This window comes from Sturnus vulgaris, chromosome Z (assembly GCF_052056855.1).
Source record: "Sturnus vulgaris isolate bStuVul1 chromosome Z, bStuVul1.hap1, whole genome shotgun sequence".
Lineage (NCBI taxonomy): Eukaryota > Metazoa > Chordata > Aves > Passeriformes > Sturnidae > Sturnus > Sturnus vulgaris.
The window spans coordinates 17626444-17647549 of record NC_142283.1 but is presented as its reverse complement, the minus strand read 5'-3'; the positions used below and the strand labels follow the sequence as shown (position 1 = coordinate 17647549).

The following is a 21106-nucleotide window of genomic DNA, read 5'->3' as shown; positions in this document are numbered from 1 at the left end:
GGCACTTCCATGAGATGATATGATGAGAACTCCTCATCTGATGTCTAGGCTGAAATGTAAATGCGTAAATGATGACAATAATGGAGACTCTGTAAATAATGCAAAATATGACAGGTAATTAGTTCTGGAGTACAGCCTGTACAGTTTTTAACGTATTTATTAGATGCTATTTTCTTCTAAACCTGTTATTAATACTTCTGGTTCTAATGTTGCTGGATGTTTACACTTTAGATTTAGTTTGGATACTTTACAATTTCATATTTTATTAAAAAAATCTCTGTTTCAATTCTTTGAAGACTGAAGGGCTACACTAAGAGTGAATTCATTTTACTTTTGTAGTGGTTTCAATGTCAGAAACAGAAGATGCTTTGGGATGAAAGCTGGATTATAGACTTCACCTGCATCAAACAAGGTTAGTAGCTTGTAATTTTGATATTGTGTTTGATAATTTTGATACACTTTTCTTTTTAACGTTGAGAAATAATCGCAATTATATTGTTCATATTTTAAGGGTCTTGCAAAAAGTGAAGCTGTTTTTGAAAGACATATCTAATATTTCATCCCTGTAACCTCTGTGACCTGCTCACTCGTATTTTTGTTTATCAAACCTTCAGATGACAGAGTTATTTTAAATAGTTTCCTTCTTTTTATTTGTGTTGATTTGTTAATTGAAAAAGACAAGCCTACCCCAAAATAAACAGATAAACTCTGGAGTTGGACAAAATAAATTACAATTTCTTCAGTAGATATACCTTTCTGTGTAATTGATCTCACTAAGTTGCCCTGGAATTACACAAATATATCGAGGGATATAGCACTATCTTAACTTCTCTTGGTGTATGCTATCTGTGGCAGACTTGCTGCAAAATGTAATTAATTTTGGCCACATGTTTTTTCTATTCTATCTTCTGGTTATAAAATATTATTTAATTTGTTCTAATTAGACAAGTTAAGAATAAATTCAGGTGTTATTATATGCTTTATTATGCTGTACTTAAGCTATATATCAATTATTTGCTTCACTGTAGCTTGATTTAGCATTCAGAAGGAAAAAATACCTAGATCTTCAGAAAGGGTAAATCTATAGAAGTCTGTGCTGATTGTACACACTCTCATTTTTTGTTTCTGGGAGAAATTGCTCACAGATGTCTGCTTTATCTGTGTTGTGTTGGGTTGCCTGGGTTGCCAGTGTCAAGATGTTCTTGTGATAATATATAGTAGAGATACTTTTCAACCTTAGGCTTGAACATTAATTTCTGTATACTTTTGATAAGGTATCATTGTTGTAAATAAGAGATTTTGTTTTACAAATTAATTTGATTACAGAAACCAAAATTAATTTCAATCCAGATTTGGGAAAACAGATATGGAGAAAACTGTTTTACAATACAGCAAAATGTAACAAGAGCAAAATTTTCAGCTAATAGTAAATTAGAAAATGCCATAAGTTTCACATGTGAGGTAAAGCAATAGAAAGAAACTGAGGGAAACTAGAAGCATGGTCAAAAAATTGCAGATTAAAATTCCATTGAAAACTCCAAGATGAAATATGTAACTTCCACAGAAAAAAGTCTGCAATACTATTTAAGAGTAGCAGCAATACTGTTTAAGAGTATTGCTCTAAGACTGATGATTAATAATGTAATGTGTACTGATAACATTCTGAGGTCACAGACAGTATGTCTTCTCTGGATTCAGTTGCTCAGACCGACCCACAGTAGCCTGAAATGCACAGATATCTAAATGAAAACACATCAGCAGTCCTGCACCCAGGGTATGTAGCATTCACTATGAAAAGTAGCCTCATTTTTTTAAGATAATTTTTTTTTTGGTGTATTGCACCATATATACAGATATAGATACATATGCAGTCTTATTCTCAAAGCTATCTGAGGCATCTGTAATGTTTTTCTGGGTGGAATCCTGTAGAAAGCTTCAAATGTCAATGCAACTTTGAAATGCATATGGATAATACTATGGTGTGGGAACATGGCAGTCCTGATTCAAGGTGAGATGTTGAACATCCTCAGCAAGATATTTCTACCAGGGAGAGCTGAGAGGTCTCAGCAATTCTGAGACTAATTGGCCAAATCTGGATTTTAATAGGAGATTATGGCATGATATGTCACTCATTAAATTTGAAGTCCTTTTTTTTCTGTGAGCTGGTCAACAGACATTAAAAAATGTAAATTGAAAATCACTGGGATTTTTTTTCTCTTACTGTATTGTTGCTCTTCTCTGACTTCTCTCTGATGTCAGAATCACTTCCCACATTCCTGTACTTTACAGTCTTCTAGGAGCTCCAAATAGACTTGTTAAAGTATGGCACAGGGTTTACTCTCATTCCCTGGGTTCTGTCCTCAGCTTCTATGTAGCAGCAAGGGCTAATCATTTCAAGAGCAGAGAAATGAAAATTGCATAAAATACTGAGGATTAGTAAGAAGTATCTCTGGCAATGAATCATCTTTGGAACTTGTTTACTTTTTATGCAGCAGTCACATTCCAAGCAACGGCTTTCTCTCTTAAGTATTAACAAGATCAGATGAGATATAAAGATTTTGAGAATTCCCTGTATTTGTTTGCCTCTGGAATCTCCACCTGTGCGTAAATAGGAACCTTCACGTGCCTTTTGTCATCCCACATCCCATTTAGATTGCGTTATAGGGACAGCAACAGGAAGCATGGTGAGTGCTCCCCCAGCTCTCAGTGACTCCAGTGTCAGTTGTGTTACTGCTCTGAGCTCCTGCACAGCAGCTGCCAACATGTCCAGGAGGAAATACTTCACCCAGACTGGGAGATAGTAAGTCAATATATTACTCATGTACTGCAGTATCTACTATATTGGTTTCAGCTTGATTTCTGGTTCTTCCTACTCTATGTTGATAGGCAGTGAAAAAGCTTGAATTTATCTTGTTAGGCCAAATCTGGTAAGTTAAGATCATCATCTGACATCTATAATACATATTGGCTGTGGAGTATTATACATGCCAGGCTTCTGGTTTGATTGTCTCATTTCTCCTTTTCTCTTAGTATCTTGTTAAAAGGTTGTTTACATAAGATGTCCTATATCTGTTAGTGAATGGTCTTTGCAGTTCAAATGTATCTGAAATCAAGACTTTTATAATACCCTTTATTCTAAAATGCAGGCAGAGCAAACTAGGTTGTTTGCTCTAAAGAAGGGTATCCTCTACAGTAGAACATTAGAAATCTTGTCGTTTAACCAGCTGGCAGGACTCAAGATTCAGAGCATTTCACCTCTGAATCAAATTATAAAGGTGTGTATCATGTATATATAAGGACACCATAAGGACAAATGTTATAGATATATCTTGCCATCCAAAAAGCAATTTTTCCCATAGAAATGATAAAATTAATGTGTGGGAGCAGGAGATGTGAAAGGTGGAAGCAGCACTTATCATTTGAATACACAGGGAAGGATCTGTGCTTTGCAGGATAAAGAAGCTTACTCGGTATCATTGGCTGGAGGAGAAAGTGGCTTCAGCATAGATTGTGGAAAATCACAGCCACTTCACTGATGAAATACTGTTTTCAACATTGATATTTTTTGCTTCTTTCTGAATGGTGACATTTTCATCATCATCATCATCATCATCATCATCATCATCCTCATCATCATCATCATCACCACCTTCCTCAGGTGACTCAAAGTCAAAAACATTTATCAAGATTGAAAAATGTAAGAATGGGGATTTCAGTCTCATTGGTGAAGCACCTACAACTGCTACATTAGACACCTATACTCGGTATTTATATGGTGGCCATCTCTAAAATTCCTGCAGATATCTCCACTGAATTCCTTTACTCTAAAAAGGAAAATTGCTTTGCTCTCTATCAAACTCAGCTGCTTCTTTGCTGAGAATGATCAACTCCATGAGTACAAAAGTATGTTAAAAGTCATTGAAGGATCTGCAGAACAGTAGCCAGAAGTAATAGATAGCTGGAAGGTGGCTGTATGTGTTTCTCTTGCTGCTCCTCCATCATCAAACTGCCTCAACTGACTCTGACACTCACATTCCAGATGTTGTTCACAGATCAAGATTGATTGAACATAATCACTAATGGTACCTTTCTCAAAAGAAACAGGGTCCTGTCCCTTGTCTTAGATTCAGATTTACAACCACATATGGTTGGTCATACTTAAATTCTCTGCCTCATCTTGAGAGATATGAAGCTATCTCCCGTTGCAAACTATTTGCAGCCCATTTTTGTAGCATTGCTGGCTTCTGAAGTTGCCCTAAAACTGTAAACAGCATTTCTTTCTGTTTCAGTGATGGTAAAACAGTGGCCATAAAGAAAATAATGAAGAAGGCATTTACACTGTCTAAAACCATACGTAAAGAAGTAAAGCAAGTGAGGTAAGAAGCAAAATCTAAGAACTGTATGTTGTTCCATTTTTACACAGATTTTTTAGGGCTTAAAATCTTTCCAAATATGACTGTAAATTCACATTCCACTTTTTTTTTCAAACTTTACTTGAAAGAGAGCAAAGATCAAAATTTCCTTATGTCTGTTTTACTTTTTCTCTACATTGTGAGACAAGGCACTTGGTTTTCCAGCTGCATTATGAAACCAGGAGGGACATCTGTGAAAATTACTGTTGTGCTGTGATTTTTGTTGATTTTCACAGGGAACTTGACCATCCCAATCTCTGCAAATTTATTGGAGGTTGTGTAGAAGTTCCAAATGTTGCCATTGTCACAGAGTACTGCCCCAAAGGCAGCCTGAGTGATGTGCTCCTCAATGAAGATATTCCTTTGAACTGGGGTTTCAGGTAAAAAAAATCGTGTATGTATGTATGTATATATGGATGGATGGAAGGAAGGAAGGAAGGAAGGAAGGAAGGAAGGAAGGAAGGAAGGAAGGAAGGAAGGAAGGAAGGAAGGAAGGAAGGAAGGAAGGAAGGAAGGAAGGAAGGAAGGAAGGAAGGAAGGAAATTAATTTGAATATCAATTCCAACATGTCTTTTGAGTGTTTTGAGAAATTGTATGTTTAGTTCTTGCAATGCTAAGCCAATGACTTTTCAACTCTTTGTCTAGTTATACTGCAAAACTGTTTTATTATTTTTACCAATACAGGAAATGAGCTCACATTGTCAATGAAACTTTCACAAAGGCAGTGACATTGTTTTTGAGATCAATCTTGGCATGTCCTTTCTGCTTCTGCTATATGCTTGCCTTCAGCAAAGAAAAATGGTTTACTGTTAGGAAACCTTCCAAATAAAGCAAGGAAGGTAATAAAATTGTTTCACTTGTAAAGGTGTGAAAGCACTACCAAGGATACAAAAGTGCTGAGGATTTCTAGCAGAAACTTTACAGTCTTGGCCTGTGAGCTCAGGAAGATAGGGGTTTCCAAACAGACACCTTAAGTGTTTTGGGAAAATGAGCATGGGGACAATTTGAAAGGTATCATTTGTGTAAACTTCAGTAAGCTTTGGAGCTATTCTTGAGTGAAAGTGGAAATACTAGCTCACTGATTTTTGACTTTCAGGTTTTCTTTTGCTACGGATATTGCTCAAGGAATGGCCTATCTCCACCACCACAAAATGTATCATGGGCGGTTGAAGTCTAATAACTGTGTGATAGATGATCGGTGGGTTTGTAAAATTGCAGGTAAAGAGAAGACTAGAAAAAGTTTTCAAAGCTGTCCAATAACCCCCTAATTATAGATTTCACACAAGTGCTTTCATGTTGACATTTCTTGTGGAATTGCTGACTGTCCCAGACTTCACTAGCAGCACCTTATGCTGAAGCAAGTTTCATGTTACATCATCAAGTCAAGTTACTTAGTACACATCACAGAGGCACACTTCAGATCCTACAAATTAGTCAGTCTATCACTATCTGAGCAGAAACTGCATCATTCTGTATTTTGTTAGAGAGAGAAACCTGAGGCATGGACAATGGTGTAAAGAGATGTAGTATTGCTGACTGATTGTTAGCACGAGGTAGTTTAATTAGCATGAGGTAGTTTAATGGAGAAAATCAGACTCAACTCAGAGCTTTTAAGTCTTGTTCACAGCACTGAATTGTATCCTCTCAGACATGGAGCTACAAGTCAGGTCCACTCTTGGTACCGGAAGACAGCCTTTGGGAACAGGAAAACCACTGCAGGGTCTAGTTTAGTTTGCAGCTGCCAAAGGGAATTAAGGCAATGATCATGTCTTCTACTTTTTTTCCCTGAGTAGTGATCATACTCTGTAACCCATAGCCCTCCTAAAAGCAGCAGCAGCAGATTTATTTTTCAGTGGTACATCCTATGACTAAGGCTCCTACACAGGACCAGGCTTACTTCTCCAACTCCTTCAGTATCCTTCCGCCGTCAGAACTGCCTACTCTGCTTGGAGCCTCTGCTGGAGAAAAACAAAAATTAGACATAGTTGGATTACATCAACTGCATCACCTTAGCACAGCTCCTCTCAAGTAAATAGGATATGTGCAAAATCATTCAGCAACTTCTGTTTTGATTCTGTTCTGTGTCAAACTGTAGAGTTTTCAAATCATGGTTTATCTGGATGCAATAACGTTAAACAGACTTCATAAATAACAAATGTGGGAGCTATTTTAAAAATGACCTCCACATAAAGATTCAGTCCCTAGGAACATATTAATTAGAGGTCACTCCAGACAAAACTGGGTATCTGCATCCAGCCTTTCCATACACTCAGAAGAGTGCTGTTTACGTAAGAAAGAAAACCGAAGTCAGTTGTTTTTTTCTCCTTCGTCCTGATTCTGAGTCATATGCTAAGAATTCCTTCTATATTAGGCTAGAAGTATAGATGGAAAGATGTTTCATGTCTATTCTGCCTTTGTTCTGGTGCTAGCAGTATTCAAGTAACGCCCACCATCTGATTTCAGTTGTTAGTCTGTCTAACTAGTAATTACTTGAGCAGCCTGCCACTAGAGATAAGGATCAAGGGACAAAGTAGAACAGAAACCTGGATTTACATGCTAACTCTTCCACTGAGGTGAGACTATTGTCTGAAAATAATATGATAAAATCATAAAATAATTCTGATTGCAATAGGTCATGTAGTTCAGTTTCTCTGCTGTCATTCAGTCTTGGCCAAATATTTGGTTTTCCAGATGTTATATTTAGAATAGTTTAGAGGGGAAAGACCACCCAAATGCCACTATTTCTAGACTAAGATGTGCATTTAGAATGGGGAAAATGAATTTCTTTAGACTAGCTGTGTAACTGTCTATTACTGTACATGTTTTGGAGATATATCCAATGAATGGTTTGCTTCCTGTTTTTTTCCATTTTAGATTATGGCTTGCAGTCATACAGAAAAGAAGATTTTCCTGATGGATCAAGTTCATCCCAGCAGCATTTGATTTACACAGCTCCTGAAATACATACTCTTTCAGATGTTGAACCCAATTCTATGTCAGATGTCTACAGGTTTTCATGATCTGACTTTTAGTAATCCTGAGTATTCTTTAATGACAGTTAGGTTTAGTATAATTCTGTTGTCACTCCAGGTATATGTTTGATTGTATTTTTAAAAGGATTGGTCCTGGAATACAGAACAGCATAGATATCACAGGATCTTCACTTTCAAGGTAGACAATGCAATACTGAATTCACTGACATTATTGAAAAGCAGAGCTGACCCAATAATTTATAAGGAACCACTTGACTAGTAAGATAAAAAGGCATGAAGATCTGCTATTATCTAATTATCATTTTTTCTGTTGTTGTTTCTTATGAAAAGTAGATTATTTTCAGCAATGGCAACACTTTTAAAGTTAATAGCATCAATGTTCTAGGATGTCATAATGCACATATGCCTCCTGTAATTCTATAATTGAATGTCAATACAATTATTTGGGGGCATATAAATGGTGATAATATTTGGTTTACAGAGGAAAAATAAAGAGAAGGGAACAAAATGGATGTACTAGAAAATAGCTCCATTCCTTTCCTTTTGAAAACCTTTATAGAAGATTGCTTTCCAGTGGCTTTCCCTGCCAGTGGTGGATAGCTTTGATCCAACCACTCTTCAGATAAGTGGGAACACAATTGTAAACAGGGTCTGCATATACTGTGCTTGATCATTAATTTTTATCTATTCTATCAGATTAACTGAGCAAGAACTTGATGTCTCAGTAGTGTTTCTGCCTATAGGCTTCAATATGTCCTTAGAATTTGCTCCAAAATAGCTCAGCTAAGGCAGTTTGAGTGTTGGTATTTCTGGCTACTGTCATTTGTCCTATGTCGGTCTGTACTTTTGCAACATGAAGTAGTCTTTGAGAGAAATGTGCTCCAACTAAACAATAATTTTAGGATTGTCTTATACATTTCAGTTTATCATTGCCCTGCAGCCAAAATGCATCCTAGAAAATGTTTCCTTGGCTTGTTGGTCTCACTCTACTCCTGTTCTGGATAGATATCGTTATTTGACTTTCAAGACAACTTCACCTCCTGAAGGCATTTCTTGCCAAGGGTTCCCCTTTAAATAGTCTTTAGATCTGATTTGCTCATATAATATATGAGTTCATATACAATGAACTTTTGACTGATTCAGTGAATATTTCCTGGATTTGTCTTGCTGTCCCACCCACTCACAAAATCAGTATCTTCTTCTGTGGCACTGCAGTTATTAATTTCTTGGTTAAAAAAAGGTAAAAGCAATGAAAGATAACACCAAAAAAGGGAGAAGAGCAACATGAAGACAGGGAAGATAGAGAAGTACTCTTTACCATTGAAAGGGTTGTCTTCTTATCTGAGCTGTTCTTTAGCATTTGCATTTTAACAAATCTTGTGTTTGATGATATGGGCAGGAGGTAAGCCTTCCTGGTACATATGTTTGGCCTCACTGGCCAGGCAGCATTGATCCAGTATTGAAATCCTCAGTTTTTATCTGTGCAAACATTCCACTAATATTCCTGAAGGTGAGGCCCAAATAAAAAATTAGTAGAAACTGCAGGAGTGAGATTTGTAATTTAGTGTGCTCTTCCAGATGAATCACTTGCTTTTAAAGTTCTCTAGGGAAAGTGTTGGTCAGATGGGAAAGCTAAAATGGAAATGAAAACAGAAGCATGAACGTAACTCCTCTTCTGAGCTAAAGAGGCTGTTTCCAGTCACAGTTTCTCCCAGATTGGTTCTTCTTGATTTCGTCAATCGTCATGTGAATTTCACTATCCACAGTGGAAAAGTGAATTTTATTGGGTAGTGCAGCTGTAGATGAATTAAATCAATACTGCTTTATAAGACTTACTATAATCAAATTATTATCCTTAAAAATCTGATTCAGCTTTTCTGCCTCACCAGGACTGATTCGCTTTCTTCTACTAAATCACCACAAAATTAATATAAAAGTCTCATCAGAATAATTTCTCTTTATTCATCATGTTTTGTATGCATAATTTTATTTTCCAATGGTGGTCTGCAAGTGAGTTGAAAGATAGATAAACATATCCTGTTACCAACAGAATATCTTACAGAATAATGCAACCATTAGCAACACAACTGACTGAAAACCAATATCCTCCAAAAAAGTAAATGTTACCAAGCTGATAGGCGTGCAGGGGTAAATTATTACAGTTTCACTATATAAAGAGGCATCTTTATCTTGACTGTTGGCTAGAGGAGGTGCTTGCTTCTAAGAGATCACTATTCTGAAAGATCTCCAATGAGTTCAGAGAAAAGACTAAATTCTCTGTTTTTACTGTCTTTTTCCATTCTTCATCCTTGATGAATGTATTTGACCTTAGTTCAACTGAGGAAGATAATGACCACAAAAATATAGTTCAGAAGGAACAAGCAGAAATGCTCAATATAAAATATCTCCTCTGGACACTGTGTCATCACAGACTTCATGGACATTTTCTAGAACAGTGATCTTTCCAGTGGCTGAAAAAAAGCCTCCCACTGGTGATTCTGATGAACCTGCTCCTGTCCCTTGATTGGAGCAAAAATCAGACTGCTATGTTTAACTAGTAGGAATCATGTACATAAACCTGCATGTATCACCTCTGGATTCCATTAATTCTTGCAGAGAAAATTGCTTTGCTGGCCATCAAACTCAGATATCTCTGGGACCTGTAACCATGAGAGAGAAATACCAAGAAACATTCAGTAACAAATCTCTGAAAACACAAAGTAGTAACAAGTAGCAGCACCGTTGCCATCCTTCCTTTTTGAAATACTGGGATTTCAGACCTACAATGGGGAAAAATAAGAAATAATGAAAAGAAGAAATCACTGACTCAGTTAACTGTTATTGCATTAACATTTTTCTTCATTTTTATTCTGCAGTTATGCCATCATTTTACTAGAAATTGCCACTGGAAGTGATCCTCTGGCAGTAAGTAAAGATGAACTATGTGTAGAATTTGCATGAAAACTTTGATTCTGTTTCTGCTGAAGACACAAACCAAACTTTGAGTTACTGCACCTTAGAGTTACTTTTTGAGCATGCATTTTCCTCATGATTTTATGGGTGCCAGTTCAGTTCCCATGGAGCATGCAGTCAGGGTTTCCTCACAGATTTACCAGTTTTCCCTTTCAGAGCTTTGAAGGAGAGCATATGATAAAAATAATGTAGCTCCAAAACTTCCTTTCCTTTCGATTAGTTTTGTGAGGTTTAATGGCTAGGTGGATACAAGGAGAATGTATGCATTAGCATCTTCCTTTTTCTCCTGCTTCCTCCTTTTCCTGTCATTTACAGGCCTCTTTTGTGGAATCTTGCAGTAGTAAGAATAACCTAGAAAAGCAAATTAGCTGCACTCCATAAGTAAAATGTCTGTTTTGAATATGTCTTTTGATCACTGCTAAATAGCAAACACAAAAAGAATGTACCTTGAAATTGAAAATAGATGGTCTGGATATGTAACCACATTCTCTCTGAAATAATTTGCTTAACAAGAATTGTAACAATAAAGACTTGAAACTACTATTTTTCCAGTTCTGACAGTTTGTAATGAAAGATTAATATAGTCCTTGTGATCTCGTAAAAGTTTCCCAATATCTTGCTAGGTATTCATTTGTTTCAAAAGTTGTTTATGTCATATAAACATTGGGATTAAAGTCTGTCAGCCTTGAAAGAGCTTTAAGACAAGGTTACCCATTTTAGACTGGGTTATATTTTTTTTAATCCTTTCTTTTCCCTTATGCTCTTATGAAAAAACGCTGACTTAGAAATGGTAGAGGTGTTATAAAAGTGATGATGATAATAATAATATATTTTCAGTGGCTGGCATGAGAACCATAACACTTGTATCAACATTCTTCTTCTTCTCTAGAAAGATGATGTACATTCAGCTGAATATTCTTGGCACCCACCTTTGGCAGAATTAATTTCAGGAAAGGCTGGGAATTCTTGCCCATGTCCCACGGATTATATAGAGGTGAGAAAAATACAATATTGTGTACAAAAATCATTTACTGAAGTGAATTTGCAACAAGTTATAGAAGTGGCAATATTACCTTTGACAAATATAAATCACCTGGAAATCAAGAATTACACCTCAAACAAGCCAAAACTATAATATTTAATATCCTTAACAAAAAATTTGTGATTGTGACAATGAAAGATTCAGTTGTCCCCTCCTGTTGCTGGTGTAATAAATATGTTTTTATTATTCAATCATTGATTTTTGTGCAATTTCATTTTATTATAAAGTGTTGAATCCCATACATATTTTATGTTAGCAATACCTAGCTAACTGACAGAGGGCTTTCACATAATGAAGTCTGTCTCAGGCAAATTATGAGTTTAGTTTCTTTCTTATGCAACAAGTCTTTCTCTTCAGTAGCCTCAATAAAGTACACTCCCTCCGAGTTTAATTAAATCAGAACAAGATAGGGTCATCCTCATTTCAGTTTAAGCATAATATAATTCACCTTCGCTGATTTGTAGCAACATAAATGCAAAAAAACTTCTCCTTAGCAGCACTGGTTTTTAATCCAGACCTTAACATTCTTAAGGGGTACCTCATCTCTTAATATTTTGTGAATTTTGTGTACGGACAAGTCTTCTGAAAACTGTATGTGACTCCAACAGCATAACACTAATACAGCACAAGACAAGAGGTTGAGCAGTGTTCAGCAGAAGGAATGTGTATATTTTACTCATGATTTCCCACAGCAGCATTTTCATGAACCAACATCCTTCATTCAGCAAAAACCTGTAGAACTCCAGAGGCTTCAGTGTAGCTCTGACACTTTTCGCAAGCTGCAGATAGAGCTTCAAAGCCAGCTGGCACCAAGAAAACAGAAGTATTAACTTAAAATACTGCTTATGTTTGGAATAATAAAAGGTTGTTTGCTTTTCTCACTCTTTTTCCCTTCTGCAGTTAATTCAAAGGTGCAGAAGGAATAATCCATCCCAAAGGCCTACATTTGAACAAGTCAAGAAAATGTTGTACAAGATGAATCCTGTTAGCCCTGTTGACATGATGATGACTCTGGTAAATTTAGCTTTTTAATCCAATCCCATCTTCTCACTTTCAATAACTTTCACCTCTATCCTTCAGGATTGGTTTTTTTTAATCTTATACCTCCTTGTTTGGTGAAAAAATCCATTGCTGTTTGTTCAGTTCTGTCGGGCTGTCTGTAGCTGCAGTTCAGCTTTAAACCCAGCTTTCCTTCTCATTCAGTTTTTCAACTTTCTCAACTTCTTTGAGGCTGAACTTTTTTTTGCCTGTCAAATGTTGCTTGCAAACTATATTCCCCTTTTCTGTGACTCAATGGTCTTATAGTACCAGGGATATAGAATCCTGCATGCTACAAATAGCATGTTTATAAATAATTTTGAGCAGGGTATCTCAAGCCCATCAGCAGAGAAAGAAGATTCCTGCCTCCACAGACTGTTCTCACACAGAGGAGGGATGCAAAAAGCAAAGCATAGACTAACATAGCAAGATTGTTTATGTAAGAGCATTGTGAGCTTTCGATAAAAGATCGAGACTTTGTTTTGTTAAGATTCTGATCTGTGTCTGTAAGTTGCTTGCTGCATTAGATTTTGTCCCTAAATTTGCATGAAATTTGAAAAGCCTGAAATTGCCTTCTGCTGTCTTGTGTGTAAGCACTAACCTCAAGTCTAGATTCATAAATTTACCTAAGGAGAAATCTGAAATTTGGATTTTGTAAAAAAGTGTTAGGTGTCTTAGACCTATGTGGGGTTTTTTAAATGTCTGAATATTTTCAAAGCAGAATCATTCAAATACTTAAATCCTATCCAACTAGGCATCTGTTTCAGTAGGAAGATGAATTTTTGAAAAAGTTTAGAAAATTCTCTGTTATTTAGATGGAGAAATATAACAAACATCTGGAGATACTGGTTTCTGAGCGAACTCAGGATTTAATGCATGAAAAACAGAAGACTGATCGTCTGTTGTATAGTAAGTTATAAAGAAAAAATACTGGATATTCTTCTCAATAATATTTTTTTTCAGCTGTCTAACTATAAACAAGAACCCTTTGATAGGTGATTATTTAATTGGTAACATTTAGCTAGCAAAGAATGAATATACTTTTTTCTTGCAAAGCTAGAAAGATATTTAGCTACTTTCTGTATTTCCCCCCTAGAAATCAGTGCACTCATCTGAGAGCTATGGCTCAAAATCCATAGTGCTCTGACTTTGCATTGGTGTGGCAGGCCTTTTACATAGTTATAAATGGTGTGGAATTGCAGTTGGTTGCTTTTGCTGGCAGTGTATGTTCCAAAATTCTATAAGAAAAAAAGACATAAAGAGATGGGAATAGCATATAAGAGAGGAAAAAACAAAAGGGTGTGAAAGTGCAAAATAGGGGAAACAAAGACAATTTACAAAAAAACAAAATGGGGGACATAGAACAAACCTAACACAGGTAGAAAGGACTAGCAAAGAGTCGACAAAGAAGGAATTAGTATAATCTCAGATCACACCATTAGAATCTAACATTACTCTTCCTTGGAATGTACAGATACTAGCTTGTTTGGCCTAAAAGTTATGGACCATGAGAAAAATCTGGATGTGTTATCAGTGAGATTTATGGTGAATTCTCACACTGTAGCAGAGCAGATTTTGATGGCAAAGTGTGTTTTCACCTTCATAATATTTTGCATTTATGAACATTTTTTGTGCCTTTAAACAAACGTGTTATGTTTAATATGTTCTTTTATCCATTTAAGAAGATTACAATGCTCTACTTTCTACAACAGGTATGTTGCCAAAACAAGTAGCAGATGATCTCAGACAGGGAAAACATGCACAAGCTCAAAGTTACTCAAGTGCTACCATCTTCTTCAGGTAAATGAAAATGAAAGATAGGACTAGAACTGTCTCCTACAGAAGAAACTTCTAGGCTTCTGGTGGAGATGAAGCTCCTAACTGGGTACATAATTTCTGTCTAAACTGACACCTATTGTAACAGGTGGCTCTGTAAAAGAATGTCTTCCAAAATTCTCATAACTCCCTATTTTTCATTATAATTACTTAGATAAAAAATTATATTACTCTGGAGCTCTAACGAACAGCAGCACATCACTTTACATGTTATAAACATGCATGAATGTATGTTTCATAAGATAGGTCTAAGTAAAGAATCCACTATTTAGCCTGTGTAAAGAAAATTTGTCTATTCTTAGAGTCCACATGGATTTACAGTTTTAATTCTTTATGTGTGCAGGAAGCAGCATATAAATGGCATGCCTTCACTTGTCATAAGTGAATAGATATAATCTTTCATATTTTTCATTTATACCTAACCCAAAATTGAAGACTGCTTAGTCTGTAACAGGTTAAAGTCTACCTGTAAAAATGCTTTACTGCACTGAGAAGCAAAAAGGCTTAGGCCAGTCTGTCCTTTTAAATGGAAGGAATCGTTTGTAAATTTAAATAAATGAAGACAAAACTATCCAATAAAAATCTTAGCAAAATAGTTATTGAAAAGAGAAGATTGATGTAATTGCATTGAGAAATTTTTATGGTGTGTTTAAGATTACTAGTTAGCAATGCTTGGGGCAGTGGGTGATTATGCTCTTTCTGTTGTGTTTTAACAGTGACATTGTTGGCTTCACTGAGCTGTCCAGCAGCAGCACACCATACCAAGTGGTAGATCTCTTGAACAAGCTTTATACCACTTTTGATGAAATCATAGACAACTATGATGTCTATAAGGTGGAAACAATAGGAGATGCTTGTAAGTTCCTTGAGCTGTGGACAATGATGGGCGTGGAGCATCAAGATAGAGACTGATGACAAGGAAGAGCAGCTGAAGGAGATTTGGAAAGTTTCTTATCCCCGGGAAGGCCAAACAAAAAAAATTAGTAGATGAGTCCTACCAGAGCCCTAGCAAAATTTAGGAACATTTTCCTGCATACCTTTAATCATTTGTGTGATTGATAAGTATTGTGAATGGGACAAATTAATTGAGTAAAATACCACTGCTGTTTGTTTGGTTCCTGTCACTAGTGAGATCTGACTTTAAGTCTTGGCAGCAGATTAATCCCAGTTGGCAATTTCTGTACCACAGGAACACAACTAAAAAAATTTACCTTCTACATGGGATCATAGATGCCATACCCTAAGCTTTATTATCTGTCTTCTTCTGCAAAGACCGTAGCAATATTCTTTCTTCTAACACACTGTAGGGGCTTGACTGTCTCTTCTCATTGAGTTTGTAGGAAAATGGCTTTATATTTGGTACCATGGCAATCTGCTGGGAATAGACTGTGATTAAAACTGAGTTCCATAAAACCTAAGGAAATCTAACAGGGCTTTTGGATGAAACAGACAGAATTCTGATAAGAGATATGGGGGAAAAAAGCCCACTCTTTTTTCTCTGTGGAACTGTTGAACACATTCTTGAGCATAAAATTCCTGAACAAATGGACCTCATAGATCCCTAAAAGACTGGTTTCTTGCCCTACACAGTAACAGAATCAAAGAATCATAGAATATCCTGAGTTGGAAAAGATCCACAAGGATCATAGAGTCCAACTCCTGGCCCTGCACAGCACCATCCTCAAGAATCACACCATGGGCCTGAGAACATTATCCAAAAACTTCTTGAGTGTATCAGGCTTGGTGCTGTGACGACTTCCCTGGGGAGCCTGTTCCAGTGCCCAACCAGCCTCTGGGGGAAGAACCTTCTCCTGATAGCCAACCTAAACCTCCCCTGACACAACTTCAGGCCATTCCCTCGGGTCCTGTCACTGCCACCCCAGAGCAGAGATCAGTGCCTGCCCCTCCTCTCCCCCTCACAAGGAAGCTGTAGCTGCAGTGGGGTCTCCCATCAGGCTTCTCTTCTCCAGGCTGAGCAGACCAAGTGCCCTCAGCCATTCCTCACACGGCTTCCCCTCCAAGCCCTTCACCATCTTTGTTGCCCTCCTTTGGACACTCTCCAACAGCTCAATGTCTTTTCTGTGTTGTGGCACCCAGACCTGCCCCCAGCACTGGAGGTGAGGCTGCCCCAGCTCAGAGCAGAGCAGGACAATCCCCTCCCTTGCCTGGCTGTGATGCTGTGCCTGATGTCCCCCAGGACAGGGTTGGCCCTCCTGGCTGCCAGGGCACTGCTGGCTCATGTTCATCTTCAACCAGGACCCCCAGGTCCCTTTGCTGCACTCATTTCTGCTTTCCAGCCTGTCCTTTCCCAGTTCGTCTTTGCATCCAGGGTTGCCCCATCGCAGGAGCAGAATCTAACACTTTTTGTTCTTAAGCATGAAGCTGGTGATTGCCTAGTCCTCTAATTTCTCAAGTTCTCTTAGCAGCACCTTTCTGTTTGTGAGGCAATTTAGGAGCATCAGCAGACTTAGTATCCCTTCCAGTCGTGTGTCCAAGCCATTTATGAAGGTGTTGAAAAGCACAGAGCTGTGGATGCAGCCCTGTGGAACCCCCCTAGTGAAATGTCACCAGTCTGGTGTCACCCATTCACTGTAACCCTTTGTGACTCACCCCTGAACCAGTTGCCTACCCATCACATAATTTGTTTATCCAGATGTGTGCTGGACATTTTGTCCAGAAGGATCCTGGGAGAGGCAGTATCAAAGGCTTTACTGAAATCCGAGAAGATTACATCAACTAGCTTCCCTTTATCACCAGGGTGGCTTATCCTGTCATAAAAAGAAATCAGATTTGACAACTGGGGCTTTCCACTCATGAAGCCATCCTGGCTGTGACAAATGGCCGTGTTGTCCCTCAGGTATTTTTCATTACCTCCCAGAGAAATTTTCTCTGAAATTCTGCCAGGCACTGAAGTGAAAGTGACAGGCCTGTAGTTTGCAGGATCATCCCTCTTGCCATTCTTGAAAATTTGGATAACATTTGCCAGCTTCTAGTAGAACTGAGACTTCTCCAGATTTCCGTGGCCATTCCAAAAACATTTTCAGAGATATTAAAATTACTTCACCAGTTCTTTGAGTACAGTGGAATGAATCCCGTCATGCACTATACATTTACAGGGATCAAACTAGAGCAGCAAATCCCACATAAATTCAGGGTTTAGTGTGATTTTATCATTCTCACAGTCATGGTTGTCCAGCTCAGAAGTCTAGACCCCAAGAATCCATCATCAGCTATTAAAGCATAGTGCAGGAATCTTAGGAGAATGCCTACTTGGAGTCATTGCCTTTTTTTGTGATATCTGCCCAATGACAAAAGATACTGAACAGCCACATTTGCACTGTCTGTCCCACTTTAAGCATTCTCAGTGCAGGAGGATGAAGAAAGAAAGGATTGAAGGGAATAAATCTAATGTTATCTTTATATATAAATAAAAATTTAAAAATCTAGTCTTAACTTTATAAGAAGGAAATACAACATTTTTCTTACCTAAGGTAATCCCACACATGAGCCATTGCCCTAGCCTTCTTTTGTTTCTGGCTTTCTGCAGGCACAACTCTGCCTTGGTATATGAAGAAATAGGGCTTCTTTATTTCTTTATGTATTTTATTTTTTTTTATTGTAGGCAGTATACTTTAGTAAATCTATGTGTAATGTCAAAGGTTAACACAGTTGCATTGTTGTATTAAGATATGGTGGTGTCGGGAGTACCCAAGGAGAATGGGATCCTTCATGCTGGTGAGATCTCAAGCATGGCTTTAGACCTTCTGGATGTCTGCAAGACTTTTAAGATTCCCCACAAGCCCAATACCCTCCTAAAGATAAGAGCAGGAATACATTCAGGTACGTTGAGATAGCTGAAAAAATCTTCCTCTGGCTTTACAAATGCATCTGTAGTGGCTAATTTCTCTCCATTAAAAATGAAATTAATTTTTGGTATGCAGTGGAATACAACATAGAGGTCATCCCAATGGAATAATTTATTGGATGCATGGGATATTGGTACCTCAGTTTTGAATACAACATTGGAAACATCCCACAGCCCCTGTGTCTTTGCTGGTGTGAGTTAGAACTGCCATTCTTTATCCATTACTTTTCCTTATCAGCTGTTCTCTTCTCAAAACAGTGAGTTGTTTCTTGACACTCTGATCTAGCCTTTACTCTCAGACTTCTAGCTTTCTGATTTAATCTGACATATGATTGCAAATCTTTTTTGATAGACAGCCAGAGCTGGATACGTCCTGTGCAGCCCAGCATCTGCCAACTAAGCAGCGTACATTGTCTTACTAAGAAATCATATCTTCTATGTTTTAAATCACTTTTAAGACAGATTTGTAACCCCATATAAATACAATACTGACGCTCAGACTTTATCTGATCAACAAATTAGATTAGGATTGTGTAGGAAGCAGCCACAAGGCTGCATAACCAATTATGTGATTTATAAACACAAAATGTCTTGTTTTCCATTTCTTAACAGGGGCAGTTGTAGCTGGAGTTGTTGGAACCAAAATGCCACGGTACTGTTTATTTGGAGATACTGTGAACACAGCTTCCAGGATGGAATCTACCAGTGAAGGTAATAAGGAGCAAACTGCAGGTGGGATTTTAATCATGCCTGAATTAGTTCTTTTAAAATGTTGGTGTGAGTTTTGAGTCTTGGATTTCTGGAGTCCTGGATTTTGAGCTGGATTTATGGTAAAAATATTTTCATTACTCCTCTTTTATTGCTGATAACTTTCTCTAATGGAGAACACAAGAAACAGTAGGACACCATGGGACCTGTGTCAGTGTTTAACCATTATAGAAGATTATGTATGTGTCCTCCAGAAAAGAGTTTAAACAGAAATTTTTTGGAGGTATTCTCACTGCTTCTTCCTAAGAGATAACAGAGCTCCAAGTTTACTTATCAAGCTTCACCTTTAGCCAATAAGAACATTTGAACCTCAGATTCTGAAATATTTTAGCTGATCTACAAGAACTGAAAGGAAAAAAGAAAGACAGAGTGATTCAACATCGCAGAACCCTGATGTCTTGTTTCCTTTCATTCATGAAACTGAGCTGAGTAGTTTTATGGCTACATTGCAATGCGTTGTAAATTAACTAGGCACATACAAGATCTTCAAGTTTACCGTTTCATGGTGAAAACTGATGCTTTCAACATCTATCACGGTCCTCTAAAAACAAGGCAAAAGGGCAGGCGAATGGTCCTAAATGATGGATTCGAAAGTTTTGAAAGGATTTGAGAATCACTAGCATCCATTCCTTCTCACCATTTTTATTTTTCCAAAGGAAATGCTAACTTGGACGGAACACATATAACTTCATTTTCTTTCTGTCCGTCTCCTAAATAACTCCTTTCATGCTCCTTGTGTCATCTTATCTGAACTCCTTTAAAACGAATACCTTTAAAGTCTGTTTCCATCATTAATAGGTTATCTTTTGGTCTGTATGCTAGTCTCTCAGATGGTGCATCAACACTATAGACTTCAAAATGAAGACAGAACATTTATCTTTCAAGCCTGTATTTTCTCTCCCTCTTTTTCTTGCCGCATACATCCGAGGACCTCAAATTACATTACCAGGTTTTAAGCCTAAGATGATTGCTTTAAAATAGATTAATTACTAGCAATGTTCATTAAAAATGCTATCACCTGGAATCTGAGCAATAGTGTCTTTTTTTCAAGCAAGATGACAAGTTGAAATATAATGTATCTACTGCAAAGAATATTTCTGAGATACTTATCTTTATATCAGGCAGTGTTTTAGCAAATAAAAGTGGACATTATAGAACTGTCATTTTCTGATTTAAGAAAAATCAGTTAGACAATCGTAGCCAGTCCTACTATCATCTGGGATGTTTTTTAAACAAAGAAACATAATGATTGGATCTGTGTCACAGAATGATACAGGTGAAAAAAATGCTTCTCGTGAATGTGATTAAATTTTGGCAGATATTGTCTCTTTCCACTGTCTTCATTTACAGATTTCATTTTAGAGTCCGAGCAAGGATGGGTGTTTCTTTAATGTTTGGACTTTGCTGAAAACTAAATGTGCTGAGAATGTTCAGGTTCTTTATTGACCAGGAGGTAGAACTGTGTATGGTTTTCACCAGATGAAAAGGATGCTCATCAGTAGCACAGATAGACAACTGCAAAGAGTGCAAAAATATGATTAGATGCAGAAAGTGAAGAATAATGTTTGTTGACAGCCCCATATTTATCCTGAGATGCTCTCACAAGCAGGCCAGAATACTGGAGCTTGTGTGCAAACATTTTGAATAACAAATAACAAGGAATGAAAGCAAAGACTTGAACAAAATACCCAAGGGGGAGTTCATTAATGAGTCTTGAAATTTTTTGACACACTTTGAGAGATGGGTCTGTCTTAGATGTATAAATTGTTTGCTAATATGATATTTATCTTTCTTTCCAGCTCTTAAAATACAGTGCAGTTCAAGTGCATACCAGCTGTTGGAGCAGATTGGAGAGTATGTGTTAGTATGTCGTGGGAATTTACAAGTCAAGGTGTGTATGCAACATTTATACTCAGCTTTTCAGAAAGGAGAGTGTGAAAGTACTCTGGACTCCCTGAATTTTAACCCATGCAGTCCCCTATATATTTTAGTCCTCTGTATCCCACAGTGCTTTGGTTAGACTAATTCCCATACTCAAAGAGGGCATGTTCAGATTTTAAGCCAGGACTAATTCCATGGACTTGTTCATGGGACAAACCTGGTAAGTCGGAGATGAAGGACTTAGTCAAGCTGGGAAGTCTTGCATGACACATTCACTCACAACTGCTTGAAATCAAAA

At 37.3% G+C, this 21106-nt stretch overlaps 1 protein-coding gene across 7 annotated transcripts in view; it reads left to right on the top strand.

The window, feature by feature from the left end:
* LOC106857798 (atrial natriuretic peptide receptor 2-like) overlaps positions 1-21106 on the top strand; it is a 46648-nt gene that overhangs the window by 23018 nt on the left and 2524 nt on the right. For 5 of the 7 annotated variants that reach the window (XM_088156017.1, XM_088156019.1, XM_088156018.1 and 2 more), the window contains 15 exons: positions 340-412; positions 2653-2800; positions 4272-4376; positions 4649-4792; positions 5509-5630; positions 7287-7422; positions 10282-10330; positions 11268-11372; positions 12321-12434; positions 13274-13367; positions 14171-14258; positions 15011-15150; positions 17982-18134; positions 18772-18870; positions 20727-20818. In XM_088156017.1, coding sequence (XP_088012143.1) covers positions 340-412; positions 2653-2800; positions 4272-4376; positions 4649-4792; positions 5509-5630; positions 7287-7422; positions 10282-10330; positions 11268-11372; positions 12321-12434; positions 13274-13367; positions 14171-14258; positions 15011-15150; positions 17982-18134; positions 18772-18870; positions 20727-20818 — 1662 coding nt within the window. The remainder of the gene's footprint in view (positions 1-339; positions 413-2652; positions 2801-4271; positions 4377-4648; positions 4793-5508; positions 5631-7286; positions 7423-10281; positions 10331-11267; positions 11373-12320; positions 12435-13273; positions 13368-14170; positions 14259-15010; positions 15151-17981; positions 18135-18771; positions 18871-20726; positions 20819-21106) is intronic. The other 2 variants (XM_088156016.1, XM_088156020.1) reach the window with 2 other exon arrangements.